We start from the raw sequence: 22,358 nt of genomic DNA on the forward strand, positions 1-22,358 counted from the left end.
CCCTTTGCACGTTCCCAAAGTGATTTCTGTCCCATGCAGATAGATCTCCCGATACGCGCGATAGCCTTTCATGCATTGATTGCACCGAAACCCCATCTTCTCGTCTTCACCCAGCATGTAACACCGCCACTAGTGCTGGATCCCTCTCCCAGCAAGTTTCGTATCTGAAAGATCTAGGGCCCCTCTTGCTTGTCGGTTTGTCCTCATACAGCGGCAGCATAGGTATATGGTCAGATGACACCGCGTTCTTGTGTTCCACTACCGAAGACGGGAAGGCCAAGAGCCATGCAGTGTTAGCCACACACATGTCTAACCTTACTCTTGTGTATGTTCCTCCAGCCACCTTTTTTTCAAAAGTCCAATCGATTTAGTGTAGCCTATATCAGCAAGGCCACAAGTGTCCAACGCATCCCGAAAAGCATCCATCTGGGCCTGACTGCGTTGGCCTACCCCATCATGTTCATGTGCATGTATAACTTCGTTAAAATCTCCCATCACCACCCACGGCAGATTGCTAGCACCAACTATTCCACGGAGGGTGTCCCACGTTTTGTATCTCTCATTTACCTGTGCTTCGCCATACACAAAGGTCACCCTTGTTTGAAACTCAACAAGCTCATCAATGATTACATCAATATGATACTCAGGGCGTGTTCGGATCTCCTCCCACTCCACACTTCAGTAATTCCCGACGCGGGAGCCGAGCCGAACAAAAAATCATTAAGAAGCTAGCTTCCGGAAGCTAAGCCCGAGGCCAGTGCAAAAACGAGGAGCGACGGCGGCCCAGCTCCACCAAAAATAAAAGCTGGAGTTTGCCCAAATTACACCGATATGCCACTGCCAAACTTACCGATTCATTCCTTCCCTGGAAAACCTATCGAGCTGTTTGTTCCCCTCGAGCCGCTAACCCTACCGCCGTCACGGGCCTAGCCGCCGCGCCATCCCTGGCCGCCGCTCCTTCCCGTCGATAGATCGAGCCGTTCGAGGCCAATCCCGACTGGATCCCATTGACACAGCCCGAAGGGAGCAACCCCAACACCAGGACCTAAACTCCAACGCCATTGATGCCATGCTCAGCCGCTAACCTTACCTCTATCGCGCGCAGCGCCGTCCCCGTCCGTTGCTCGTTCCCGACAATAGATCGAGCCATTCCAGGCCAATCCCGACTGGTTCCCGTCGACACAGCCCGAAGGGAGCAACCTCAAGCTCCAACGTCATTGAAGCCCTGCTCACCTCGCAGGAGTCTGCCTCACCCCGCCTGCTGGCCCGAAATGGGCTGCCTCCAGCCGGCCCAACACGCCTAAACAGGCCACAACCCGCCCCAGTTGGGTTGTAGCGCTAAGAGAAGCTGGAGCAGGAGCCGAACATAATTGGAATCGCTGGCTGAAGCGAGAAGCCACGAGGAGAAGCTAGTTATGTGGAGTTTTGAGAAGCTGGAGAGCCTCCGAACACGCCCTCAGAGTACCCTATAACTTCAACCTTTATTTCATCTTTCCAAAATGGACGAACTGCCAAATGTCTGAGTGGGCCCATTCATCTTGTAGCCTGCATTCTGAAGCCCATGCCAGCCCGAATCAAAGAAGAGCTTGCTCAGAGCCGGGCCAAATCAGCACTTACCTAATCCCCTGAGGGCCCAAAACGAGCCCCTCTCTCCTTCTTCCTCTCCCCGTTCTCCTGGCGACCTCACGGCAGCGAACAGGGTAGCTGACGCGAGACATCGCCATGGCGTCGCGATTCCTAGCCCGATCCAAAACCCTAGCTCTCGCCCTCTCCCGCGCGGATGCGGCGCCGGCGCCCCTGGCTGGATCCCGCGCGCTCTCCTCCCTCCCGCGCCACCCCGCCACCGCCGCCCCGTCCCCGGCGATTGGATCCCCTCCTGGCCTCAGCAAGGTTCGTCTACCCATCCATTTCCAGCTCCCATTAGCGCGTTGTCGTGATATACTTGAAAGCGAGCGTTATGCCTGGTTCCGTGTGTTTGATCTGATGCTCTGCCATGTGGATGTTTGGTTCTAGTAATAGTATAGTATCTCATCTGATGCTGCCCGTGCCATTCGATTTCGTCTCGTTCAGCGTGAAGGATGGATAATTGTTTTGGTAGATTGGAACTGTGCTATGTATACCAATTAATATATCGTATCGGTGTGTGGTATGTACTACGTGTCTCGACTTTAGCACAACTTTAGTACTCCCTCCGGTCCTTTTTACTCTGCATATTAGAATTCTCTGAAGTCAAACTTCACAAAGTTTGACCGTATTTATATAAAAAAAATATCAACATCTGCCATGCTAAAGTTATACAATATGAAACTTTAAGTCATGACACATCTATTGATATTGATTTCAGATTGTGAATGTTGGTATTTTTTTCTATAAAGTTGGTCAAACTTTACGAGGCTTGACTTCAGTCAAATCTTATATGTGAACTAAAAAGCACCGGAGGGAGTACAAAGTTGTACTGAAGTTGAGACACTTATTTTGGGATTGAGGGAGTATGTGTGCCCCTCTGTCTTTATTCAAATCTATTGTGGTCAGGATAGCGGTAGAACTGCAGAAGGGTAGATAAACAAAAAAAAAAACATCTGTCAGGGTTTTGATTTGCGAGCCTGACATGTACCTGGTTGATGTTAGAGGTCTCTCTGGATGCCAATAATGTACGAGGAACAACAATTGCAGTCATCCCTAGAATCTCCACCTGCCGTCCCATACAAGTCGAGCATGCTACCACACAATATCAGCTAATTGCTAGAGTTGAGAAGTGGGGGTATCTCATTTTGTGATCATTGACTTAACATGAGGGGATAGTGTGACTCTGATACGATATGTTTCCAATACAAGCTGATTACACTTTAAATGTCAACATTCGAGTTCTATGTGCCACAATCAAGAAATCTTCTGCCTAGTGATGCCAAGATTTCCCATTCGCAAACTTCATTTCATATTTTATTGGCTAAAAAGAAGTAGCTTCATTAGTTGGCTGACATCTGTTAATCATTAGTTGGCTGACATCTGTTGATCATAGCCTAGGTGATTTTGTTCAAGAAATGCAAAGTCTGTTGTGATTTAGTTTGCTTGGGTCTTGTGCCTATGTACATGTGTGTAGGTTCTGGGACATGAGCCAACATCACACCTCAGCGGCACACAATTTTTACCGCGTTGGTTTTCTACTGCAGCATCCAATGGATCTCCCATGCAGAATACACAGGTTTGTCACAAACTCACAATCCAACTAGTGCTTCTTTTTCACTTATGATGCCACTCTATGCTAGATGTCCATGAACCTGATGTTTCCAGTTTTGACAGGTCTCAGAGACATGCAAGCCAGTTGCTGGAACGGGACACTCTGATGCACTAAAAGCGACTGAAGGAGCCTTCCCTAAATTCACGGCATTCAGCCCACTAGAAGCAGCTGCTAAACCTAGAAGCAGTCCGTTGACAAGTGAAAGTTCTAAAGTCAGGCGATCAGAGATATTAACAGGAGTAACCTTTTACATGATCCCAGCTCTGCTTCTTTCCTCAAGGAACAGCATCAGTACATCTCTTATGGTCGCGGCGGTATACCATCAAATCTACATGTTCCACAAGGAGATCTTTCTGGACTATGTGCACCACGACATTACCAGGAAGTGGGCTTTGATATACTTCAAGCTGCTTCTGCTGGTCATGGCAAAGGACACCATCGTGTACTTCGGTTTGGTCTGAGTTCACCGTGTTAGTTTGTCAAAGGACGGGCTATGCACTCATTTGTACTCCGAGAAAAATAATGAGCATCGGCACATGCTGGGGCGCTGGTGGTTCTTGTTTCCCGCATGAACTTTCTTGGTTTCCAACCTTTTCCCCTCCCAACTTTGCTCGTCTTGTTTTTGTCTATGCATTCGAAAGGGTTTGTTTAGTGGCCCTATCAGATAACAAGTTTCTGCAAACCATGATATTAGAGCGGGTGACTGCATTCATGTTTTTAATAATTAGCAAGTATGTGAACTCTGCAACTCGTATTTAGTATGTTTCCTAGCACAGCGTAGTCGCACGTATTTTCCATGTAAAAAGTGTGAACTCTCATCATACTCTTGAAGCTTCTCCCTAGTGGCACTGGTATTTTTGCAAAAAAGGTGTGCAGTGTTTGATTGATCGGCTGCTGCTTCTGCAGCTGTTACAGAAATGTGGATCTGGTGATGGTTTCTGTGGAATTGCTGGGACTAGAAGAACGCCCGTGCGTTGCAACGGGACCACATTAATTTTAAGAGTTCAGTATTGATATTCTCATACATATCAAGTGACATTGGCAATCTTTTTTACCATCAAATCCTCACACACACACACACACTCTCTTCGTCCCTCTTCCTCACTCTCTCTCCCTCTCTCTCTCTAACACACACACACATATCCATCTTATTGGGTACAAGACCATAATCCATCTATTTCACACACACACGCCAGTGCATAACAATATGGATTATGTGTATTATATTTGCCACCACAACCCAGGAAATTAATTTCATGTAAATCGCTCAGCCACAGCTGCAAGAATACGCGGAGGAGGTGGCCGGGGTCGGTGTCGGCCGTCCGGCGCGGGCCACGGGCCCGCTTCCAAGTGCGTCTGCGCGCGGGCCACCCACGCCGGGTCTTTCAAGTGCCGCTTCCACCGCACCAACTCCTAGGGCCACGGCCACGGCCACAACCAGGGTCAGGGAAGCCACCCCTTTTCGCCCCCTTCACCGGCTGCGACCAACGCGGTGCCGCGGCAGCCGGCCTCGCCGTCCTTGTCCTTCGGCACCGTCGCGACCCAGTGACGCAGCCCAAGCATCGGCCTCGAGAATCAAGAAAGCTCGACAACGGAGAGGGAAGGGAAGATCATATACATATCATAAGAAAGGGAGTTTATTTACTGCTCCCTCGACATATTGTTTCCTTTGTTTGAAGATTGATTACCATCCGTGAGTTAAGGTAAAGTTAATGTGATTGAGCGATTTTTCTAAAAATCAATTATTTGTTTTCTAATTAATGTGATTGAGTGATTTAAGGTAAGGTTAATTAATTTAGATTTGATCTTTAGAGATTATTCGTGATTGATTTTATATTAATAAATAACTTGCGACAGTATGGAAAGTTCTGATCTGTTTAGATTTCTTTCGTTATGTGAATGGGTGACGCGAAAATAAATCGATGAAGTGGGAGAGGGGATGAAAAAAAATCTACGAAAAGACCCAGCGAAGATGGGAGGATGTACCCAAGAAAAAACATAAAAGGTGGGACGAAAAAAATCTGAAAGTGAGACTACCAACCGCTTCATTAAAAATAGAGATACTTAAAATCGGTCCCTGTGTTCAGTACGGTGATGGTTACTGCTCGCTATAGTACTTGGTAAATTCCTGGAAACATTGTTGCATGCATGCAGACCCTGTCGCTTCTGTGAGCCATGAGATAAAACTGGTAGAAGTGGTGTATTTTGCTTTGCAGGCTGGGGGCTCTGCAACTTTTGGTGTTGAAATTAAATTAAAGACTTGTGTGTTTTGGCCGCTGCAAGTTTGAATTGCCGGTAGATCTTGCAGTCGTTTACATGCGAGGCCCGTCGTCTGCCGTGCGCACATGCTCCGGCCAGGTCGACCGTCAGGAGGTAGCAGCAGGTGTGGTACATTTGTGCATTCAGTGAGTGACGCCAGCTGATGGGATCAGCGCACGCCAGGGTTCTCCCAGTGTCACAGAGCAGTACAGAAATGGTAGCTGGAAATGCTGTAGTGGACAACAGCAAACAGAAGGGGGTTCTTGGATTCTGCGCATCTTCCTGTTTTTCTCTCCTTGGCTTGTTGCTTTCATTTCTTCAGATCTCATGTCACATTTCTACCTGGGATGCTTGCAGTTGCAGGACCATTAATGGATGGCCCAAGTGCCAACCAACAACGGCAAAAGGAGGTAGAGAGAGGTGTAGGTATGGTTTCTTTCAGCGCTGCACTTGTTTGTCAGTTTCCCAGCTATTACGCGTAGAACCCTAAGGCCTCGTTTGGGAGGTTTTGCAGCTCCGGAGTGGAGGGGGATCTGAGGGGATTTGGTTAATCTCTCTCTTTCACCCAATCCTCTCAATTTCCCACTAATCCCTCCCCCCTCATAAACCCCTCTATTTGGTTAAACCTCCTACAATAGCAGCAGCAAAGCAAGCATCCAGTTTCATGGGTGTCTTGGGAGGTTTTCTGTACCACATGAATTGAGGGGGATTCGTGGAGAACGGAAAGGATTGGCCTGCTCAATCCCTACGTGTCAAATGGGCTGACAAGGATTTTTGGGGATTTTGAACCCTGCGAGGATATTCCCCTCCAAACCTCTCCAAACCTCCTCCACCAAACAAGGCCTAAAGAGGCAATCGTGTCAAGAGGCGGGTTTTTTCTTTTGCCAAAAGGTACTTCAAACTTGAAACCAGCATGAAGAAATTTACGAGACTTCTTCCCTTTTGAGTTTTTCGGGCCGACATGCCGAGATGTGATGCTTAGGTGCGAGGTGAAACACAACCAGGAGTTCAAGAATGATGAAGAATCTGCTTCGTTGTTCCTGCCATCTATATAAGATGTTTAATAAGAATAGGACCCTCCATCTCTTTGTACGTTTCATCACAAACTACCATTTTTTACGGGCTGCACTTTAATTGTTTGTCTAGTCGACTTTCATATCCTTAAGTGTTAGGACCTTGAATCCGAAAGTCCCTTTCTACACCCGAGCTCAAATGAGTTCGGGATGAATAGTAATTCAAAAACCATTTAAGGAATGGTAAAAAAAAATCTGATTTTTTATGGAAAACTTTGACAAATGTTCTAAGAGCTTGCAAAATTTCATCAAGAAATCACATTTGTGGAAGTCGTGGCAAAACAAAACAAAATCAGTGCTTCAAAATGCTTTCAAAAGTAGCATTTTCAGATTATCGTTTTTCTTTTGCCACGTCTTCCAAAAATATGATTTCATGATAAAACTTTGCAAGCTCTTAGAACATCTGTCAAAGTTTGTCATAAAAAAATCATATTTTTTTAAACATTTTTAAAATATTTTTCGTGAGCTCGGGTGCAAAAACTTCACGTCCCCTTGAATTGCCCTTCTCAGCAAAATCGGCGGTCAATGTTACATCACCCTCAATTAGTACGATAGGCGGATGCACTTTTCTTTTTCAACGATTTAGTCATTTTCCTACCTAACCATGGTGCTGAAATTTCAGTTTATCCACAAATAGAAAGAGCAGACCGCCGGTACATGTCTAATCAGCTACATATGGTGCACTCAATCTGGATCACGTCCTAATGTGGGTACCATTTTGCTTCTAATTTGAAGAGGTTGGACATCAACTGTGAAACGAGTAAATCACTAGCTCTTTTGCAATGATACCATGCCCTACATATGAAATAGGCAACGATGTTTCCGCTCCCTACAGGCTGTGTAAGTTGGCCTCTTGCAATGAGCGTCGCTGCTGTGGCAGTCATTGGATTCTCGTCTCGTCGCGGTAGCAGCATCATGCATGTGGCCCTCCTTGTTTCCAGTTGCCTGTAGGTCAACTTGGCTTCTTGGGTTAGTTTCTTTTCACCTAGATTATATGCAAAAAAAAAAGAGCTAAGATACCCAAAGGACATCTGAAATATCATAAATATCAAGGTTGTACGCCTAGTAAAACACCTTGTAAAAATTAAAAGTGCACCGAAAATCATATTAATGGTCTTCTTCTTTTGATTGTACGCCTCCCACCGCAGATTGGAAATTGCACTGGACCGGCAGTAAGGAAAAGGAACCCTTGCAAACACTCACGTGATACCAGGCTTTGAACACCGTTATAGTCACTGCCACTACAAACGAGATCTAGTATCAGCCAAGAAAAAATGGTGGGGCATCACCACAGATAACATGCTTCACCACCACTCAAGAGGGTCGGAGAAATTGGGTCATTGCCATGGAATGAATCAAGGAAAAACGCCGGAGTCGCCATACTAAGAGCCAGTCAACTCTTGACACATAAACTGACAAGATCTGAAAAAAGCCAACAGATATGACAACACACCTACGATCATAGACCCTTCGTCGATGCTGGACCAGACATCGTCAAGGAAGGAAGAGGCCGAAAAGACCTTGTTGCAACACACCACCCCCTTACCACCTTGATGAGAACACCATGGAAGCAAAACCTAAGAGAAAAAAGAACCTATAAGACTAAGACAAACTCGTCCGTGTGAGGGAGAGACACCTTAGGGTAACTTCTAGGGTCAGGGAAAGAAATCTTTTTCTGTCTACTGAAACTTAACTATGCATTTAAATATGCGAACACAATTAAACTATGCATTTAAGACGATCTATAATGTTCTGAGATGTTGTTAGGTCCTGATTGCTTCACATGTTTGAGCATTTATATACCGAAAAAGACGCACACCCTGCTTTATATATAAAGCAATGACCAATAAATAATTGGGCGCATACAATCCGACACCACAAAACACACACCCATGACAAGATATAAGGGAGCTGAAGATCAGCAAGGTCACTCTAAAGAACTCCAAGCCAACTACAAATAAAAAAGAAGCACTGCTTGGAGACGACGGAGCCCACAACCATGGAGAAGCTACTGCGAAGAGGCGAAGTAGACCAATAACGGAACATGGACTCCAAGGCGGAGCCCTCAAAAAGGACACGGCATCAGAGTGCTGCCAGCCTCCAATCAAGTGATCAAGTTTTCACCCGAAGCATCAAGAGGACATGGAGAACCGCGACCGCACCTTCAAGATGGGCACGACGCTCGCGAAACCGAAGCAACCGAGGCCGCCGTAGCCTCCACACCACGCACCGCCTCCGTCGCCCGTCACACAGCTGCCATGGCCGCCATGCTGCTGCACCCGACGCTCCCACAGTGCCCAGGCTAGACAAAGCCGGCCCCCACCAGACCCCGCATAGCGAGAGGACAAGAGGTCCGGCCGCGCCCTCTGGCGGCGATGAGGCAGAGGACAGGGAGTTGGCTCGACGACACTAGGAATTCCTCCCTGTCGCTCGGGAGGGTTGGGTGGGGAAAGTTTTCCAAAAAAAAAGTGCTCAACAACTATATCTCATTGTTTGGGTTTTCAAGGTGGAGCCTGGGATTTGTCCATCTATATGACCAGCATCACGTGGGGTGGGGAAAGTTTGAGCACCTATATGACCAGAATCATGTCTAAGGAGGTGGTTTGTGCTCTACTGCTAATCACCTAGCAGCATGGTAGAAACTATATTAAGATCAAATGGTGTTTACGTCAGGGCTTGTCCTGAGCCGCCTCTCGTCCCAATCCTGGCCGCCCCTCCTCCTCCCCCCTCTTCCCTTCCTCACCGCCGCCTGTGGCAGCTGCTGGGCAAGCTCGGGGCGCCAAGGATGGTGGCGGCGGGGTCTCGGTTGCCCTGCTTCTGTGTGGGGAACCCCGGATATGGAGCGACGGCTCCATTGACAAGGCATGACCGGCTAGCAGCCATGCAGGCGGTGGATCTAGTGTCCCGGCGGCGCGGGCGACGGGTCGTTGGAGGCCGCCGGCGGCTTCTGCAGCGTCGGTGCGCGCGATTTGACGCATCCCCTCGTCCCCTGTTCGGCGTGAGGGCCAGCCTGGTCGGGCCGAGCTTCCTCTTGGTCGCCGGTTCTGTACAGGAGGCGCTGCTGGTGGCGGGGATCTAGTTCGGGCGAAATCCCTGGCCGGCCATGACCGGCCGCGCCGACGGCGACGCCCGAGGGCACCGTTCCCCTTTTTGGAGGCGTCGGTATGGACTGATCTCCTCACTTCACCTTCCCCTAGGTTTCCCGAGCGAAAGCCCTAACTTTGTTGGGCGGCGGTGGCGCTCACGGCGTTGTTCCCTTCTTGAAGGCGCCGCTTTGAAAACCTTGGGGTTGGGTGACGCTTGTGGGTGGTGGGCGACGGCGATGGTGCGGCCCTATCCTAGCATGGATTTACGTTCGTTGCTTGGAGATGGACTCGCGTAGGTGGAGGTCGTCGTCTGGCGTCGTGGTGGCGTCAATGGTGGAGGACCTGCCAAGGCTCGCGTAGGTGAAGGTCGTCGTTTGGCGTCATGGTGGTGTTGATAGCGGAGGACCTGCAAAGGTTGTCACCTCAATCTGCTCTGAGGATGGACCAGTGGAAGATGACGGCGACAACACATGTGAGTGCGTCGGACCGGTTTGAGCCCCGGACTCGGTAGATGGCTCGGTCGGGGCCTCCGACTTTAGGTGTTAGGTTTAGGTGAGAGGTCTGGGTATGTGACCCAGTTTGCACCCCTTCATCATTTGGATAGGAGTAGCGGCAGATGTTACCAAAATGGCGGATTCAGGCATTTTGTTGTTCTACTTTATAAGGTCCTTGAAAATAATCAATAAAATGACCGCATGCAGCTCCCTCAGATGCAGAGGCCGGGGGTCACCCTCCTTTTCTAAAAATAATAATATTATTAAGATCAAATGGAAAATTACCCTGCAAACACCTAAGATGCGGTCTCTGAGGTCTGCCCGCTTGCATATACTAACAACTTTCAGGATATACCTCGCCGTCGATGTCTTAAGTTACTCAAATGGGGAGCGGTGCTGTGTTGCTCATGCAAACTTTTCTGTCAGGGTTGCATCGCATGTGTCATGTGTGTGTCAGCCAGCAAAATGTTTTTTTTGAAAGATCAGCCAGCAAAATGTCAAAGTACTACTCCCTCTGTTCCAAAATAGATGACCCAACTTTATACTAACTTTGTACTAAAATTAGTACAAAGTTGAGTCATCTATTTTGAAACGGAGGGAGTAGTTTATTGCACCCAGATTTGGATCTTGGGTGAGTCTCCGACTGGGCCCGTCCATGCCCTGTTTTAGCTTCATCCCATGTCTGGAATTTTGTAACCACTTGGATGCCGCGCCATGGAAGGACATGCATCGCACGTCCTTTTTTTTTGCGGGTGAAAAATAATTTTCATTTATCACTCGGGATCAATCTCCTTCTTACATAAGTCAAGCACCTCACTTGATCCTGAACCCAACCATACAACCGTACGTTTCTGAATTCTACCAAAAGCAGCTAGGTAATGGCTAATGCCATTCTGCTCTCTGCGTACATGAGCCAGTTTAACTAGTCTCCCGTCTTCTAACAGTCTTCTAATCTGATCAGTAAGCATAGCATAACAAGACCGGTCCCTCTCCACTGCCTTGAGCATATTGAGCGCCATGAGGCTGTCCGTCTCCAATTCTATGGGCTGCTGCGTCCATTGCAAAGCCAGGTTCAGGCCCTCCATACAGGCAAGGAGTTCAGCTTCTAGAGGCTCCGCACATGACCTCAGTTCCCTACACGATGAGAAGATAATCTCGCCGGAGCTATCCCTCAGGATCATTCCGGCGCCAGCCGTTCCTGTCGTGGCGCAAAACAAGCCATCGACGTTGAGCTTTGTCCAACCTGCAGCCGGAGGAGTCCATCGTGGTCGCGGCCCAGCCGTACCTGTACCACGCAATATATCTTTGCTTGACACCACTGCATCAACTACCTGCTTCCCTTTCGCCGGGTCTACACTCGGACTATTCTGTATGCCAACGAGCGAGTCGACGTAACTAAGGAGGAACCTCTTCGATACTTCAACCGGTGGCGGCTGCTTGTGATGTGTCATCTCATTGCATACGTGCCAACATCGCCAAAGTGTCGTCATGAGCTCCATCCTCTCCGTGTCAGGAAGATCACAGAGAGTTTGGGCGAGCCACTCCGAGCCCGTCCGATGGAAGGTAGCAGCAGCAGGGATCCTCCAATGTTCAGCCATTGCTTGCCATAGCGCCACCACCCTCGGGCACCTGCAAAAAGCATGAAACATGTCCTCCGGCTCCATAGCACAGAGAGGGCATTGGTCAGAGACCTCCAGCCCTCGACGTTTTTTATTAACCCAAGTGGGCAAACAATCTGTGAGCAGCCTCCAAGTAAAGGTGCGAACCTTGGGAGGAGTAGGGCACCTCCAAATAAAAGCCCAGACAGCTCATTGCCCGTCCGGTGCCCTGCTCGCCGCAACTGATGAAGATCGAAGATGATCCTCTAAAGCAAGTCGATAAGCACTTCGCACCGAGAAGTTTCCATTACGCTCAGGACCCCATGCAAAGAGATCCTCGCCTAGCCGCGGTGATGTTCGAATCTTTGCTATCTCCTCCGCGTCCACCGGTAAAAAGATGTCACGTACCACGTCCATCCGCCAAGCACCATGGTTGTCCAACAGCTCACTCACCCGGCGAAGACGACATCGTCCCTGCGGTGTTATTGGCCTGCCACTACCATTCCTCGGGATCCAACAGTCACGCCATATTCTGATCGAGTTCCCGTTGCCCACGCGCCAAACCAGGCCAGATTTCAAGAGTTCTAGTCCATATTGCACACCCTGCCAAGTAGCTGAAGCCCCACCTGAGAAGACCGTGTCCTGTAGACTACCACTTGGATAGTACCTCGCCTTCAAAACTCGGGCGCACAAGCTGCCCGGTTTGGTCAAGAGCCTCCAAGCTTGGCGAGCAAGCAAGGCTTGATTAAAAAGACGCAGTTCGCGGAAGCGTAGACCACCTTGGGACTTTGGTTTAATGAGGTGAATCCATGCTCTCCAATGCATCTTCCTCTTCCCTTTCTCGACTCCCCAGAAAAAGTCGCGAGTCATTCTCATGAGACCCTCACATGTGGCCGCTGGGAGTTTAAACACACTCATGATATACGTTGGAATCGCCTGGGCGATGGACTTCATGAGCACTTCTCTCCCGCTCTGTGCAAGTTGGGATCCATCCCAATCAATCATCCTCTTCATATATTTCCGCTGCAGATTTTGGAACCTCTCTTTTGACATACGGCCATTGGGAGTGGGTAGTCCCAAGTAATGTTCTCAAAACTTTGCTGTTGTACCTCCAAGACCTGCACCACGGCCTCGCGGTCAGCCTCACGGTCAGCCTCACGACAATGTTCGCCAAATAAGATAGATCACTTCTGAGGATTTATCAACTGTCCGATGACATTAGCATATGTAGCCAGGGCCTCCTTGACACTCGTTGCTTCCTGTTCTGTGGCCCGGAAGAAGAGCAATATGTCGTCAGCAAACATAAGATGAGAGATGCCCGGCGCCCAGGGACACACCCGAAGTGGTGTAAAACTTTGCGTGCCAACACCCTTGCCTGAGTTCTGTATGTATTCACGTCGTCATTGCCCCCATGTGCCGTGGATTAGTTTGAACCCTCGATTAAACTAGTAGGCATGTTAAACATCATAGTTAGATTTCCGCGAACACACACACACACACACACACACACACATACATCATAGTTAGATTTCATTTACCCGGTCGTCGTGTGTTGTAAATTAGTTGAGCACTGATATGTAGTGTGTTACTATATGGTTCCTTCAGATTGTGCTTGTAATAAATGTCAAATGGGGGGTTTTGGCGTTGGCGTGCGGCGTGCTAGTGTCAACGGTTCATAACACAAATGATTAACCTACTAAGGCCGTCAACAATGGTGTTGTTTTATAAGTTCCACGTAGGATAAATACTAAGGTGGAGCAGAGAGAAAACAAAAAAAAGTTTGCATTCTTTTTATTAAGAGATGGTCTCTTAGGGCATCTCCATGCTGACCCGTAAATTTGCTTCAGCATCTGCCCGCGGACAGGGGGACCAGTCACGGACACAGATGCAGGAGCAGGCCATCTAACGTTCCCCACATACATTTCAACCACTATTTAAACTAACAGGACAAAATTCACGTGAACATGACGGATTTTCATATAAACCAGACGAAATTCATTACATTTTGGACATTTTTAAACTAAAAACTATACCAGACTAACATAAAACTAGTCTACGGTTGTTGCCGGCGGATATCCATTCCCACAACATGGATATCCTTGACCAGTCTACGGCCGGCCGCAACGGATCTTCATTGTCTTTCCCATGTCCGGCAGCGCGCTCATCGGACTGCCGTGAGCCCCAGAGGTATATGCTTCAGCGCAAATGATGGCTCGCTTCCCCATGTTCGGCAGCGCCACTCATCGGAGTGAGAACCGCTGGAATGTGCTTCAGCAGGAGGGGAAGACGGTGGCGCTGATGAAGACAATCGTCATGATGATGGTTCCCTCGGCGACACTCAGGCTCCACCGGGAGAGGGGAGAGAGGATCTCTTCGGTTTCCTCCTCCATGGCCTCCCCCCTAGATGGGAGGAGGTTCTCCTCTCTGGTCCTTAGCCACCATGGCTCCCAGAGGAGCGGGATCCCCTCCGAGATTGGACCTCTTCTCTCTGTCTCTCTACTTTCGCTCCTGTTTTCGGGTCGAACACCGTTTCTTTTATAGCCAGAGATCCGTAACTCCGACCAGGCTAAAATTTTGAGGGAATTTTCCTCCAAAAATTATATTTCTTGCAGCGAAATAAGAGTTCCAACCAACTTAATGGCTAGCCACAAGGGCCCATGGTGCAGCCATGAGGGTGGTCACGTGAAAGGATCGAGAAGAGGTGTCTAGAGGGGGGATTAGACCCTCAACAAGCAAAAGTAACCGTTTTTAAATTCTTCAAGCTGAGGTGGAGTTTTAGCACAAGTTTAAGCATTCACAATACATTTCAAGCAAGCATGGCAAGAGTATATGAGTAGCGGAAAGTAAAGCATGCAAGTTGCAAGAAAGTAAAGGGATGGGTTGGAGTGTGCAAACGCGATTGGATACACGGAGATTTTTGGCGTGGTTCCGATAGGTGGTGCTATCGTACGTCCACATTGGTGGAGACTTCAACCCATAAAAGGTAACGATTGCGCGAGTCCACGAAGGGTCCATGAAGAAGCAACCTTGTCTATCCCACCATGACCATCGCCCACGAAGGACTTGCCTCACTTGGGTAGATCTTCACGAAGTAGGCGATCTCCTTGCCCTTACAAACTCCTTGGTTCAACTCCACAATCTTGACGGAGGCTCCCAAGTGACACCTAACCAATCTAGAAGACATCACTCTCTAAAAGGTAATAGATGGTGTGTTGATGATGAACTCCTTGCTCTTATGCTTCAAATGATAGTCTCCCCAACACTCAACTCTCTCTCACAGATTTGGCTATGGTGGAAAGATGATTTGAGTGGAAAGCAACTTGGGGAAGGCTAGAGATCAAGATTCTTGTGGTTGGATTGGAATGTCTTGGTCTCAACACATGAGTAGGTGGTTCTCTCTTAGAAAATGAGTAGTGGAAGTGTAGGAGCGTTATGATGGCTCTCTCTTGAATAAAGAAGGGGGTGGAGGGGTATATGTAGCCCCCACACAAAATCTAACCATTACACACATTTGACCCAACTCGGTCAAACCGAATAGGTGAACTCGGTGAGACCGATTTAGTTCAAATGTGAACATTAGGATTCTCGGTGGGACCGACATGATCAACTCGGTGGGACTGATGCGCTAGGGTTAGGGCAAAACCTCATCTCGGTGTGACCGATTTTAGCAATGAGCAAACAGAGAGTTGGTCAGGCAGACTCGGTGGGACCGATTGCTTATTTCAGTGAGACCGAAATAATTATAACAGGTAACAGAGAGTTTGCAAGGCCATCTCGGTGAGACCGAGATCCTATCGGTTAGACCGAATTGATTAGGGTTTCTGGCAGTGGCTATATCAAGTGAACTCGGTGGCACCGGATGGATCAAATCGGTAGGGCCGAGTTTGACTTTGGGTTTTTGACACATCTGGAATTGAGAAAGTGGTTGAGGCCTTTGGAGCATATCACTAAACAGTTTGAGCAAGTAGACCATTAAACAACACCTCATCCCCTTTTAATAGTATTGGCTTTTCCTATGGACTCAATGTGATCTTGGATCACTAAAATAGAAATAGAGTCTTGAGCTTTTGCCAAATGTTTGTCCTTAGCATCTTGAAGGGGTTCCATAACCTCTTGTCCATGCCACGCCATTGTTGAACTTTTTGAAATATACTAGATGAAAATATTAGTCCAACAAGAGATATGTTGATATTAATTACCAAAATCACCCAGGGAGCACTTGTGCTTTCAATATCCCCCTTTTTGGTAATTGATGAGCACATACATAAAAGCTTTAGATAAGGATATGAAGGGTAATAAGTAAAGCTTTGGAAAGACATGTAACATGCATTGGCTCCCCCTACATGTATGCAATCATGCAAAGATATAATATTAGAGCATGTGAATGCATAGGCATGGCAGAGCAAGCAATGAGCTACATGTATCTTGGCTATATGCATCAGAGTAAATGATGTAGATAAATTAAGTGTACCTTCATGTTCATGAGTCCTTTTTGCAAACAATATGTAAATCAGCAAGAGATCATCATGTACATGAGTGTGATGCATATACTTACCTTGTGGTCTTGAGCTGGCTTTGGAAGAGGTGAACTTGAGAAAATAGGGTTAGATAACACAAGGACACCTACTAATCAAAGCAAGTTGAAAACAAACACAAGAGTACCAAGACTGGGATGATATGTAGTGAGTGAGTACTTAGTACTCTATTTGGATATAGACTTGTCCCCAAGGATTAATGATATGCAATGAATTCCAAAGATTTTCTTCCCTTTGATATGAACTCTTTCTCCCCCTGAATATGATATTGGATAATGGGAGAAGGTAGGGTAAGAGAAAATCAGAACAAAGGAAAATCAGAGCAAAGGAATCATAACATACACTAACATGTCTTTCCCCTTTAAAGACATGTGAATTCTCTCCTCTATGGTTAATAAGCATAGGGAGAAGCTAAGGTGTGCTTTCTCTCTTATGTGATAAGCTTTGATGTGCTCTCTCTCCCCCCTTTGACATCAATTTCCAAGAAGGAATCTTCTGGAGCATGAGTCAAATAGGTTTGGTCCTTGAGTCACATTACAAAGCAGCATATAGTTTAAGATGCGAGTAGAGGATAAGAATCATCGAGTGGAGCTAGAGAAGAAATGAAATTTGCAATGGCAAAATGTTTTCTCAGTAGTGAAATCGGTAACGCTGATTCTTTCTCATCGGTGACACCGAGTTGGCAGTGTCATAGATGATGCATATCGGTCAGACCGGGTTCGTCCTTGTCGGTTGTACCGATGAACAGTCTACAATGTATTATTGCAGTTCGGTCTAGCCGGTAGGCAGAAATCGATGAGGCCGAGTTCAATAGAGGAATTTTTTTGTCATCTCAGCTCACTTGGCAAATAAGATCTCACAAAGATTTGCAAGGAACTAACTGAAGGATTTGCAATGAGTTAGATGCAGAGAATAACATACAAAAAGAAAAGAAATCTACATGAAGTTTTTTTGAAAGGGGGACAAACAAGCAAGAAACAAATGCAAGACTACGAAGAAACACTAGAGAACTTCATCTAGAAGGGGTCGGCGACAAAGTCACTTATGTTAGAGTATATTGACCGAGGAGTCAAGTGATAACGCTTGATCGTAGGTCATACTCATCGTTTAAGCTCAAAATGGGATTACAATTTTCTGTTTAAGCATTTTGATGTATTCACATCTTATTGAGATGCTTTGACCCATGACTTGGGGTAAAGCTTCTCTAAGATGGAATAACATACCTTGGGTGCTGGTGTTGATCATGATCATGTTGTTGAACTTGTGTAGGATGCTCCAGGTTGATGTGGTTCATCAAGAGTTGGGAGCACCACTTGTAGTTTGAGTTCATCTTCCTACATGGGTTAGTTTTGCAAGGAAGAGCACTTGTGTATCCAAAATGACACTCATGAAACTTGATACCAATTGAAATTTGATATATAGAAAATTGTCGAAGGATATATTTAGTGGATTCATGCTTCCTTGTCTTCAACCACCATATTGTAGAGACTTCGTGATGTAGAGATTGCTCAAGATGTGAGTGATTTGCAATCTCATAGATTTGGGCTTATCCAAGTACCTACAAGGGTTAGATAACATGCAAGGTACAAGTATAGATCCAAGACATATGATCATCATCATAAGAGAAATATCAAGGATTAGTTCAAAAGGCTCATGCCTTGCATGTATCCAAATGGAGTTTCTACTCCAAGTTTGAGGCATCAATGATATTCAATTCACCTCTCAAACGACAAAATACTTTCTCATCAATCGGTTTGGTGAATATATTCGTCAATTGCTTATCGATACGAACATGCTTAAGATTGATGTCTCCTTTAGCAACATGATCTCGAATAAAATGATGACGAACTTCAATATGCTTAGTTCGAGAATGTTGCACGGGATTGTGAGAAATCTTAATAGCACTTTCATTATCACATAGCAATGGAACATGTTTCACATATATCCCATAATCCTTAAGAGTTTGGGTCATCCAAAGTAATTGAGCACAACATGAGCCGGCGGCAATGTATTTTTTTGATGGGAAGGACAGTAGGAGAGGCTCCTACTGTGTTTTCATATATAAATGAAGGTGTTACACAGTTACATCATATGTACATTAGTGCCAACCACCAAAGAAGAGGAGGTGGCTGGCCAATGCTGATCTACAACAAGGTCTACTAGTCAAAGATCAGCTATGAAGGAGGAAATAGGGGCAGAATGTGTCCTCTTGGTTCTGTGTTGTAGCAGCCCAAAGTCCTTCTTGAACCTTTGAAGCCAGGCGTCGATGGTCGGGTCCACCCTTCTTAAATGCTTGTTGTTCCTTTCCTTCCACAAGCTCCAAGCTGCCACGAGGAATGTGTCGAAGAAGAGGGGTCCATCCCTGTTGGGCATCGTTACAGAAATTAAAAAATTTCTACGCATCACCAAGATCAATCTATGGAGAGACTAGAAACGAGAGAAAGGGGAGTGCATCTTCATACCCTTGAAGATCGCGATGCGGAAGCGTTACAAGAACCCGGATGAAGGAGTCGTACTCGCAGTGATTCAGATCGCGGTTGATTCCGATCTAAGCGTCGAACAACGGCGCCTCCGCGTTCAACACACGTACAGCCCGGGGACGTCTCCTCCTTCTTGATCCAGCAAGTGGAGAGGAGAAGTTGAGGGAGAGCTCTGGCAGCACGACAGCGTGGTGGTGGAGCTTGCAGTTCTCCGGCAGAGCTTCGCCAAGCACTACTACTACTACGGAGGTGTTGGGGAGGGAGAGGGCTGCGCCAGGGGAAGGGGTGCGGCTCCCATGTGCCTCCCCACTATATATAGGGGTGGAGGGGGCTGGTTTCTTGCCCTCCAAGTCCATTGGGGCGTTGGCAAAGGTGGGGGAAAGAAATCCCATCATTTCCCTTCCCCACTGATTGCTATCCCCCCTTTTTTAGGGATCTTGATCTTATCCCTTCGGGATATGATCTTACTCCTTCTAAGGGGGGATCTTGGTGCACCTTGACCAAGGGTGTGGGGCCTTGCCCCCACTACCCACGTTCATGTGGCCCCCCCATGCAGGTGGGCCTCACCTCGGAACCTTCTAGAACCTTCCCGGTACAATACCAAAAAATCCCGAACATTTTCCGGTGGCCAAAATAGGACTTCCCATATATAAATCTTTACCTCCGGACCATTCTGGAACTCCTCGTGATGTCCAGGATCTCATCCGAGACTCCGAACAACATTCGGTAACTGCACACTAATTCCCATAACAACTCTAGCATCACCGAACCTTAAGTGTGTAGACCCTACGGGTTCGGGAATCATGCAGACATGACCGAGACAACTCTCTGGCCAATAACCAACAGCGGGATCTGGATACCCATGTTGGCTCCCACATGTTCCACGATGATCTCATCAGATGAACCACGATGTCGGGGATTCAATCAATCCTGTATACAATTCCCTTTGTCAATCGGTACGTTACTTGCCCAAGATTCGATCGTCGGTATCCCAATACCTTGTTCAATCTCATTACCGGCAAGTCACTTTACTCATTTCGTAATGCATGATCCCGTGACTAACTACTTAGTCACATTGAGCTCATTATGATGACGTATTACCGAGTGGGCCCAGAGATACCTCCCCGTCATACGGAGTGACAAATCCCAGTCTCGATTCGTGCCAACCCAACAGACACTTTCAGAGATACCTGTAGTGTACCTTTATAGCCACCCAGTTACGTTGTGACGTTTGGCACACCCAAAGCATTCCTACAGTATCCGGGAGTTGCACAATCTCATGGTCTAAGGAAATGATACTTGACATTAGAAAAGCTTTAGCAGACGAACTACACGATCTTGTGCTATGCTCAGGATTGGGTCTTGTCCATCACATCATTCTCCTAATGATGTGATCCCGTTATCAACGACATCCAATGTCCATGGTCAGGAAACCGTAACCATCTATTGATCAACGAGCTAGTCAACTAGAGGCTCGCTAGGGACATGTTGTGGTCTATGTATTCACACATGTATTACGATTTCCGGATAACACAATTATAGCATGAACAATAGACAATTATCATGAACAAGGAAATACAATAATAACCATTTTATTATTGCCTCTAGGGCATATTTCCAACAGTCCCAAGGCGTCTTTGGTGGCTTGCAGTAGGTGTAGGCGATAGTTAAATGCAGGCCAAATGATGCCAAGTTTTCGCCAGCAACATTGACTAAAGGGGCAAGTGAATATCATGTGATCAACCATTTCTTCCTGTGGGCCCCGCAAAGGAGACAACTATGATCATCACCAATGTCATAGTGCCGACATTTTAGCATGTTGCGCATGTTGAGCCTGTCATGGAGTAAGAGCCAACCGAAGACTTTGATCCTCATGATGCAGTGAGACCGCCATAGGCATTTGAAGATAGGATGAACATTTGCGTCTTTGAAGAAATATTGATAGTAGTTAGCTGGTCTATAATATGTTTTGCCCCAAACATAGTGCCAAACGTCATTGACGGTGGAGGTCGGGCTCATGTGGGAGAGAACTTGCATGTACCGCACCTCATCAAGAGCCTGGGGAGACAGTGGGAGGTGGAAGGTCACGACAAGTGACGTGCTCTCCAAGAAACCCTTGACAGACAGATCCTCATGCATAGTAAAGGAGAAAGCGTGGGGGCGTGAGGATTGCAAGAAATCATTGACCCAGAGGTCCTTCCAAAACAGTGCCGTCGTGCCCGACACCACCTGCACCTGTGATATTCCACGATAGATGGGGGTGAGCTTCAGGACATCACGCCACCAGAATGAGCCAATCGGCGCTATAGCATGCGGTATCTTATCCACGTAGTAAGCGTCCCATATGAGCTGTACCCACGGAATATCCATCTTGTTATAGAACTTGTGGAGGAACTTCATGAGCAATGCATCATTCTGTAGCTTAATGTTGATGACTCCGAGGCCTCCATGTTTTTTGGGTTTACACACCATATCCCAAGCGACTAAGGAGTTGCACTTGTCACCCTGTTCAGTTTTCTTGGTCCATAGACATCTCCGCCTGATCTTGTCAAGCATCTCGATCAGTTTAGGGGGGAACTTGAGCGTGCACATGGCATAAATGAGTAAAGAAGTAACAGTCGCATTAAGCCATGAAAGTTTGCCACCGTAGGACATCATCGCGATAGTAGAGGTGAGGCGGCGTTCAACACTACAAACAAGTGGCATGAGATCTAGTACAGTTGGTTTGGACGTACCAAGTGGCAAGCCAAGATATGTGAATGGCATCGATCCAACCGTGCATCCAAACAGATTTGCAAAAGCGGCAACTGCATTCTCAGAGAGGTTGATTGGGATGAGCGTGGATTTATGGAAGTTAATCCGCAAGCCAATGGATGATGCATAGTCGGTCAGAATCCCTTTGATGATGGACACTTGTTGTGTGCATGCCGACATTACTAGGATCGTATCATCGGCGTATTGGACCACCGGATATTCTGTTTGTCCAGCACAGGGGAACGACAACTGGATTTGGCCTTGTCTGAAAGCAGTGTTGATGGCAGGCTGAAGAAGGTCAGCGGCTAACACAAAAATAAGGGGAGAGAGAGGATCCCCTTGGTGAACTCCGCTGCGACAGTGAAACTGACGGCCGGGAACCCCGTTAAGCAGTACCGATGCGCGACCAGTGGAAAAAATGCTATCAATCCAGGACATCCACTTATCGCTAAAACCCATGTGTTTCATGATGTTAAGCATGGGGGCGTGTTCAATTGTATCGAAGGCTTTGGCGAAATCTAGTTTTAGAAGGATAATTTCCCGCTTCGAAGCTTGACATTGATGAATGTACTGAAAGGCCCATGCAAGATAGTCTTGGATCGTGCACCCCTTGATGAAACCATATTGGTTCATGTGGATGATTTTTAGAATGATGCACTGTAACCGATTCGCAAGGAGCTTGGTGATCAATTTTAAGCAGCAATTTAGCAATGTGATCGACCTATAATCATTCACAGTCTTGGGAGAATTGGCTTTTGGGATTAGGGTAATGAGCCCATCATTTATACTTGTGAGGTCCAGGCTACCTTCGTGGAATTGATCATAGAGAGAGTAGAAATCA

General features: G+C 47.1%; 1 protein-coding gene across 1 annotated transcript; it reads left to right on the forward strand.

Annotated features, from left to right (window-relative positions):
* The first annotated feature begins 966 nt into the window (after positions 1-966).
* LOC119277283 (succinate dehydrogenase subunit 4, mitochondrial-like) lies at positions 967-4,011 on the forward strand. Its single transcript, XM_037558539.1, has 3 exons — positions 967-1,890; positions 3,101-3,202; positions 3,301-4,011. Exons 1-3 carry the CDS (start codon positions 1,723-1,725, stop codon positions 3,697-3,699), a joined length of 669 nt encoding a protein of 222 aa, XP_037414436.1. The 5' UTR covers positions 967-1,722; the 3' UTR covers positions 3,700-4,011.
* Positions 4,012-22,358: the final 18,347 nt, after the last annotated feature.

Source organism: Triticum dicoccoides, chromosome 1A, assembly GCF_002162155.2.
Source record: "Triticum dicoccoides isolate Atlit2015 ecotype Zavitan chromosome 1A, WEW_v2.0, whole genome shotgun sequence".
In the NCBI taxonomy this organism is placed as follows: domain Eukaryota; kingdom Viridiplantae; phylum Streptophyta; class Magnoliopsida; order Poales; family Poaceae; genus Triticum; species Triticum dicoccoides.